Genomic DNA, 8,467 nt, shown 5'->3' with positions numbered 1-8,467 from the left:
TTCCTTAGTTTTCGCTGACTACATGCGTAGATTTTGCTTTACCTATTCAACTATCTTTATCTCAACCCATGAGTTTTCTTTTGTGTTTCCGATCCTCTGCATCATCCTGCTGTGGGGCAGTAAGTGATAGACTGTGTGGTGCTGAGCTGCCTGTCAGGGTTAAACTACAGAACTAATTCAACTGCTCCTGGCTCTTTGCTGTGTGAGTGGGCTCACTAGAGTGTGTGTGTTTGGGGGTGATGGTATGCACACATCTTATTGGTCAATTCTAAGAGGCTAGTAAGAAGGAGGAGGGCCCCAGGATCTGGAGAAACCCAGGGTTAGGATGGCTAAATGGGTAATATCTCTGAGTACAGGTCTGCACTGGGATACAGTAGAAGTCATTTCTGTAGAGTCATTGAAAGTTTATCAGCATCAACAAACACCCATGAAATCCCTTTCCTAATGGACTCCTTGAGCTCCTGGTTCCTCATGCTGTAGATGAGGGGGTTCACTGCTGGAGGCACCACCGAGTACAGAACAGACACCACCAGATCCAGGGATGGAGAAGAGATGGAGGGGGGCTTCAGGTAGGCAGACATGGCAGTGCTGAGGAACAGGGAGACCACGGCCAGGTGAGGGAGGCAGGTGGAAAAGGCTTTGTGCCGTCCCTGCTCAGAGGGGATCCTCAGCACGGCCCTCAAGATCTGCACATAGGACACCACGATGAAAATGCAGCACATAAAAACCAAACAGGCACTAACCACAATAAGCCCAAGTTCCCTGAGGTAGGAGTGTGAGCAGGAGAGCTTGAGGATCTGGGGGATTTCACAGAAGAACTGGCCCAGGGCATTGCCCTTGCACAGGGGCAGTGAAAATGTATTGGCCGTGTGCAGCAGAGCATTGAGAAACCCAGTGGCCCAGGCAGCTGCTGCCATGTGGACACAAGCTCTGCTGCCCAGGAGGGTCCCGTAGTGCAGGGGTTTGCAGATGGCAACGTAGCGGTTGTACGACATGACGGTGAGGAGACAATACTCTGCTGTGATCAAGAAGACAAACAAAAAGAGCTGTGTTGCACATCCCAAGTATGAGATGGCCCTGTAATCCCAGAGGGAATTGGCCATGGACTTGGGGAGAGTGGTGGAGATGGTGCCCATGTCAAAGAGGGCGAGGTTGAGCAGGAAGAAGTACATGGGGGTGTGGAGGTGCTGGTCCCAGGCTATGGTGGTGATGATGAGGCCGTTGCCCAGGAGGGCAGCCAGGTAGATGCCCAGGAAGAGCCAGAAGTGCAAGAGCTGCAGCTCCCGTGTGTCTGTGAACGGCAGGAGGAGGAACTGGGTGATGGAGCTGCTGTTGGACATTGGCTGCCTGTGGGCATGAGGACCTGTCATAGGAGGAAAAGATAGTGAAGGTTTAAATGAGGCTTCTCTGGGAATCATCAAAACCATTTCCCACAGACCCTCCCACCCTGTCACACAAAGAGACACTTTTATTTTTCCAGGAGAACATCCTGGCTGAGCCCTCGTTGGTGCTTGATGAGTGTGCAATGAAGAGCAGGGTCTCTGCCCAGGGGCTCCTGAGGAGTCAGCCTGGCCCTGTGTGATCGGGTGGGCAGGGGCCAGTCCTGGGGTTCAGCTTTGTCAGCTGGAACCGCTCCTGGTGCAGAAGGGACTGTCAGCATCTGTACCCCCAGGCCTGAGAAACTGAGTTGGAGAGGTTTGGTGTTTCTACAGCTCCTTCTCCCCTCCCACCCTGGGGAGTGTTGTTGGGTGTCAGAAACCCTCAGCATTTCTGCTGCACTCAGGGAGAACAGAGTGAGTCCTGTGAGACCAGAGGGTGCCTGTGGGTCAGTGCAGAGTGAGGGCAGCTGCTCTGTCCCTCTGTCTTGCTCCAGCTGCCCTGGGCTGGCACCTTTCTGAGATGGAGCCTCATCACACTCCCATGTTACCCTGAAAAGCCACCAGGCACTGCTGAGAGCAGAGGGATCCACCTCAGACCATGACATGTGTCAGCCTTCCCTAAGGTCTCAGCACCCTACGTTTAGCCCAGGACACAAACAGCTCATTTCACAAACCCAACAGCATTTTATCAGGTGTAGCATCTCTGTGCTTCTCCATGGGCCTTTCAGATAACACAGAGATGCTGTAGGACAGGTTTACATCCTGGAGGGAAGCTCACAGCTTAGAAGGAAACATCAACAAGACAGCCAAGAGTCCTAATGATGGCATTTAATTCAGAGAGACTCAGCATATTCCCCAGCCCCACAGACTGCATTGCCCACACCCCACAGGTCAGAGCAAAGCTGGGACACGTGTGCCCATGGACACACCTGCAGGAAAGGACCCACAAGCTCAGGCTGTGACTCTGCAGCTGAAACTGCCATCCCCAGAGAGCCTGACAGCAAGAACAAGATCCCAACAGCAGTGACCCAGAGCAGGGGAGCAAGAAGGAGAATGCGGTGAGGGTGGGTGTGAGAGAGGCCAGGGCAGAGGAAGCCGGGCACTCAGACAGCGTCACCCTTCCCCAGCTGTGCAGCACCTCCCAGACACCAACACTGCCGGGCAGCTGCTCTCAGCCCCTGTGCTCTGCAGAGGAACTGGAGCTCTGGCTGCACAGGAGCTGCTTCATGCCTTGGAGCCCCCGGCCCTGAGGGCAGAGGCTTTGCTGGGTGGGACAGGAGCCCAGGGGGCTGCTCACAGGAGGGATCTGCACTGCAGGGGGTCACAGGGACTTTTCTCTCTTCTCCCTCCCATAACCATTCCGGGTTTGGTTTCCTCTCATTTCTGATCATTTCCCTGCTGCCTGGAGATTCTCCCCTGGGAGGTGTTTCCCTGTCCATGTCTCTTCCCTGTCAGTGCTCACAGACCATCCCACCCTCTGTGCCCTCCCCCTGGCCCTACAGATCCTGCCTGTTCACAGGGCACTGCCTGGGGGCATCTTCCTGTCTGCAGGCTGGAAAACAGGACAGGTCAGACTAAGGCTGACGGGTCCAGCCAAGGTGATGCAGGTGCTGTGCACAGGCAGAGGGGTGGGGAAGGGATGTCATGAGCCTTCTGGCAGATGTACTGATCACTCACAGTTGCAGTTCAGGAGTCTCAGTGACTTGTTTAAGCATGAGAGCTCATTTTCATTTTATCCTTTCCTGCACCCCCCGCCCCTTGGGAGAGGAAACTGAAAAGACAGGCTCAGGAAAGCTCCTTATCTGTCTGGCAATCCTTGCATTGATCTTCTCCTTGAGGCATCCCCTTGGAAAAATGCTGGGGCTGATCTGGATGTGTGAGCAACCCTGACCCACACAGCACCCTCTCCACAGCAGAGGCACCTTTCTTGCCCAATAGGGTTTGCTCCTCCACCACATCTTCTCCCCTCAGTGTAGTTGGGATCTCCCGGGCAGGCTGAGCGCTGACCCTGGCAGGCGGCAGAGTCCCTGCCCGGCACAGCCCTGGGGTGCAGGGACCCTGCTCTGCAGGACAGCCCTGGGCACCCCTGCCTGCACATTTACATTTACACCCCACAGCCACCCTGGGGAGAACGCAGCATTCACGTCTTGTCTCTGAAAGTGCAGAAGGCAATCCCTGCTCTGCAGCACATCCTCCCCTCTGATCAGAGAATCTCTGAGAGCTGTACTTACATCTCTCGCAGGCTCTGCAATGTGACAGCTTTCTGAGATCCTACCATGATTTGCAGGTTCAATGCCCTGCAGCCACAGGCTTCATATCTGAGAGGATTTCATTTCCAGCGATCTCTCAGCATCCTCCCACCCCAGACTGCGTTTCCCTCTCTGTGCCCGGCTCCTGTGCCCTCGGTGCTGCAGGCAGAGCCCTCAGCCCTGCTGCGTGTGCAGAGGAGCTGCTCCTGGGCAGAGCTGTCTCTCTGCAGCGCTGCCGCTGCCATGAGCTCCCTGTGTCCCAGGAGCCCAGCCCAGCTCAGCAGCACAGGAGCAGCCCATGATGTCCCTTTCTCTGTCCCCTCTGGGCTCCTCCAGGTGTCCCTGGGGCTCCAATGGCACATCCTTAGAGACAACCTCAAGTAATCAGTATTGTTAGTTGTGTCTGCTCTGCAGAGATACTTCTTGCCAGCATTGTATTCTTGCTAGTAAAAAATAAATTGGTATGAGAATATTCCAGGTGTGGTCTCCCCAGGGCAGAGCAGAGGGGCAGGAGAACCTCTCTGACCTACTGACCACCCCCTTCTAACCCCCCCCAGGTACCATTTGCCTTCCTGGCCACAAGGGCCCAGTGCTGGCTCATGGTCACCCTGCTGTCCCCAGGACCCCCAGGTCCCTTTCCCCTACACTGCTCTCCAACAGGTCCTTCCCCAACTTACACTGGAACCTGGGGTTGTTCCTGCCCAGATTCAAGACTCTACACTTGCCCTTGTTCTATTTCATTACATTTTCCCTGCCCAGCTCTCCAGCCTGTCCAGGTCTCTGATGGCAGCACAGCTTCCAGTGTCACCCACTCCTCCAGCTTGGTGTCACCAGCAAACTTGCTGACAGTCACTCTGTTCCCTCATCCAAGTCACTGATTAATTTATTGAATAGTACTGGCCCCAGCACTGCTCCCTGAGGCACTGCACTAGATCCAGGCCTCAACTGGACTCTGCCCCATTGACCACGACCCTCTGGCTTCTTCCCTTCAGCCAGTTCACAGTCCACCTCACTACCCAATCATCCAGACCACACTTCCTGATTTTAGCAGCAAGGATGCTGTGGAAGACTGTGTCAAAGGCTTTATGGAAGTCAAGGTGTTTTTATGATAATTTGCACAGAAAGGCCAGTCACAGGACAGCACCCAATATGTCAAACTGATGCCCAGTGAAATGCCGTAAAGCCCTGATGAGTTCCCCCTGTGTCTGTGTCTCTCCTGGAAGGAGTCTGTCCCGAGAAGGGGATCCAGCTCCTGCCACTCTCTGCAGAGGCACATGAGCAGTGTCCATCACCTGGGGACACAAAGGGTGACGTTTGCCAGACCACCCTTCATCTCACCACCAAGAGCAGGGACAGCCCCCTAGGCCTCCTGGGCACAAGGACAGCCTCGGGGCCAGCAGCACCCCGAAGTCCTTCCTACAAGGAGTGCTGGGTGCATGGGCAGTGGGTGGGGTGGGACACTGGGGGCCCATGTCACCTCCGTGTCACAATGCGACCACGGGGCAATGCTGATGTCACAATGCCCCGGGGCAGTATAAAAGGGAGCAGCGTCCCGTGTCTGCTGCCAGAGCTGGCCTGGAGGCAGCCTGAAGACATCGGAGAGGAAGTCCTTGAGGAGCCGGTGGAATCCCTTGACAGGGGCTGAAGGAGGAAGAGCTGGACGAGGCAGCTGGAGTTTCTCCGCTGCAAGGCCATCTCCCAGCAGGGCAACCTTCCAGGTTCATCTGATGGATGATCATCCTTTTCAGCTGGATAGCAGTAGCCAAATGAAGGGAATGCCTTCTTGAGGAGCACTGCAGAGCTCACCGTCCTGATGGAGTGGGGAGCTAGGGTCAGCAGCTGTAGGAAGTGGAATGCAGAGTGGTTTGAAGGGGGCACGGTGCTCTCCCGGCGTGGTCGGCATAAGGTGATGGAGCGAATGGGTAAGCTGGGCAAGGTTCCAAGTGTTTGTCAGGGATTTCCCCAGCATGCACTGGTAGTGAAAGGAGGGGGAAGGAAAAGAGGGAGAGAGAAGAAGAGGGAGAGGGAGAGAGAGAGAGGGAAGAGGTGAAGCAAGAGGACAAGAGAGAGAAGAGAGAAGAGAGAAGAGAGAAGAGAGGAAGAGAGAAGAGAGAAGAGAGGAAGAGGAGGAAGATGAAGAGGAGGAGGAGGAGGAGGAGGAAGAGGAAGAGGAAGAGGAGGAGGAGGAGCAGAAGGAGGAAGAGCAGGAGGAAGAGGGAGAGGGAGGGGGAGAGGGAGAGGAAGAAAGAAGAGGAGGAGAGGAGAGGAGAGGAGAGGAGAGGAGAGGAGAGGAGAGGAGAGGAGAGGAGAGGAGAGGAGAGGAGAGGAGAGGAGAGGAGAGGAGAGGAGAGGAGAGGAGAGGAGAGGAGAGGAGAGGAGAGGAGAGGAGAGGAGAGGAGAGGAGAGGAGAGAGAGAGAGAAGAGAAGAGAAGAGAAGAGAAGAGAAGAGAAGAGAAGAGAAGAGAAGAGAAGAGAAGAGAAGAGAAGAGAAGAGAAGAGAAGAGAAGAGAAGAGAAGAGAAGAGAAGAGAAGAGAAGAGAAGAGAAGAGAAGAGAAGAGAGAAGAGAAGAGAAGACATCATCATCCTATCATTCTATCCTTCTATTATTCTGAGGTCTTCTGGGAGGCATGACCAGCCTGTGGGCCGAGGAGCCAGGTCTTGCTCAAATGCTCAGGGAACAGCCGATCGCCAGTGTTGGGGTCAGGAAGGAATTTTCCCCCGGGGCAGACTGGCCCTGGTCCCCGGGGTTTTTTTGCCTTCCTCTGCAGCATTGAGCATGACCACCTGTCAGAGCTCCTCTGGGCCCTTTTGGCTCGGTTCATGCCCACTGCTCTTGCCCTCCAAGGCACCACTCGTGCCCTGGCTTTCTCGGGTTCTTTCTCCCAGGGCAAGTTTGCAGCAGGAGCCAGCTCTCCTCCTTCTCCTTCTTCTATTAACATTTGTAATTTTAATCAAATAAATATAAATATTAAAAAGTAATTTAAAAAATCTGTTTCCAGTTGTATCCTTTGTGTATGTGTCCCTGAAACTGTTTTTGGATCTAAAACCTCTCTGGCATTTCAGTCGAACAGTCCCATCTTTATTGGACTCCTTGTGAGCGTACAGAATAGAGCAGCACAGCACAGCACAGCATGGTTGTGCTCAGTAGCTGTGCCTGGAGCACGATGAGCTCTGAGCCAGGCCTGAGGACTCCATCCAGGAGAGCCGCTCTCTGCAGGGCAGGGCCCAGGCCCGTCCAGGAGATGGGGCAGAGACAGGCACACACACCTACAACATGGCTCAGGCAGGCACCAGAGGTCCCAGGCTGAGCTGAGACACGGCCCCTGGGCCCCTGCAGGAGATGGTCCCCAGGGAGGCCGGTCCCAGCCACTGAGGCCTTGGAGCACCCCAAGACCCTGTAGACACGGATGGCTGGCAGCTTTGGAGACTGAGTCTTGGCCCAGATGGACCTTCTCTCTGATCAGGACTTTTGTTCTCAGATTCTTTCGTTTACTTAAGTTTTTTCCAAAGCAAAGATCCCAGGCATTACTAAACAGGAGAGCAAGGAGAAAAAGAAATCCATGTCACACACCACACACTATCCCATGTGTGTATGAGTTTTGACGCAAATGTCCAAAATGGCAGCAGCTTCCTTACTCTTTCAGTACTCAAAAGAGTATCTCTTAAAGGCTTTCCATAAGTTCTGAACCTCTTCCCACCAATCAAGGTAGGCAAATAACTCCGAGAAAGGTGCAAGTCACACAGGAGGTGTGGAAGGTTTACCCTGCAGCTGAAGTGCATTTTGCATCCCCTGTACAGATGGCCAACTGTGGATCTTGGTTTGGGTAGAAAAGGAAACATGACTGCAGTAGCAGCAATGGACTCTTTTTGCTCATTTGGGAAGAGTCATCATTTGCCTGGCTGTGCTTTGGGAATGGATTCAAAGCGAGTCTTATTTCCATGGCGGTCTGTTGGCACTGTCCAGCCCAGCCTATGGCTCTGGTCACGCTGGGGATTTTCTCCACGCTGCAGTGGTTGAAACCATCCTGTTATCCCCTCAGAAAAGGCTTTGTGAGCCTGGTCCTCCTCGCTGTGGGGCCTCATGGACATCAGCTCTGGTGCAGAGAGGGGACAGCTACCAGGGCTCTTCTCTTGGTTGCAGGGCTGGTTTCTGCCATGACTGCAGTTGTTGCCATCATGATTTCTCTGCTGCAAAGGGCCCTGCAGCGGGCAATGAGGGCAGCATTTTTAGCACAAGTTAAAAAAGGGGGAATTGTGGGAAATTGCAGCGGATCTGTGGAATCCTTGACAGAAAATGTGAGAGTAGAGATCAGCCTTGAGATATTAAGATTTACCCTTGAGAAGGATGGGAGTAAAGGAGTATCCGGAGAGAGGAGAGATGTACCCGTGAGAGAGAAGGGGATAGAAGAATAACATGGACGATAGAAAAATTAACCAATGAGATGTTAGTGCTGTAACTCGTAACCAATGGTGAAAAGACACATGAACTGGTAGAATTGTATAAAAATGCACTTGTAGCAATAAATGGCATCTATTACTTTCATCTTGAAAGAACTTGGTCCATGTGGTTTGTCCGTCTCAACCGCGACACAAAACCCCCTGGACAGCGTGTGTGTCACAAACCCCCTGGGCAGTGTGTGTGTCACAAACCCCATTGGACAGCGTGTGTGTCACAAACCCCATTGGACAGTGTGTGTGTCACAAACCCCATTGGACAGTGTGTGTGTCACAAACCCATTGGACAGCGTGTGTGTCACAAACCCCATTGGACAGCGTGTGTGTCACAAACCCCATTGGACAGCGTGTGTGTCACAAACCCCATTGGACAGCGTGTGTGT

At 53.6% G+C, this 8,467-nt stretch overlaps 1 protein-coding gene across 1 annotated transcript; it reads right to left on the bottom strand.

Annotated features, from left to right (window-relative positions):
• Window positions 1-380: 380 nt before the first annotated feature.
• LOC135577626 (olfactory receptor 14J1-like) lies at window positions 381-1,340 on the bottom strand. Its single transcript, XM_065047756.1, has one exon. The coding sequence runs from the start codon at window positions 1,338-1,340 to the stop codon at window positions 381-383; it is 960 nt and encodes a 319-aa protein (XP_064903828.1).
• Between the last annotated feature and the right edge of the window lie 7,127 nt (window positions 1,341-8,467).

This window comes from Columba livia, unplaced genomic scaffold (assembly GCF_036013475.1).
Source record: "Columba livia isolate bColLiv1 breed racing homer unplaced genomic scaffold, bColLiv1.pat.W.v2 Scaffold_132, whole genome shotgun sequence".
Taxonomy (NCBI): Eukaryota; Metazoa; Chordata; class Aves; order Columbiformes; family Columbidae; genus Columba; species Columba livia.
This window is presented reverse-complemented; position numbering and strand designations above follow the sequence as displayed.

What these genes read in the sequence shown, in the direction of transcription:
- LOC135577626 (XM_065047756.1), bottom strand. Translation starts at nt 1,340, where the DNA reads ATGTCCAACAGCAGCTCCATCACCCAGTTCCTCCTCCTGCCGTTCACA.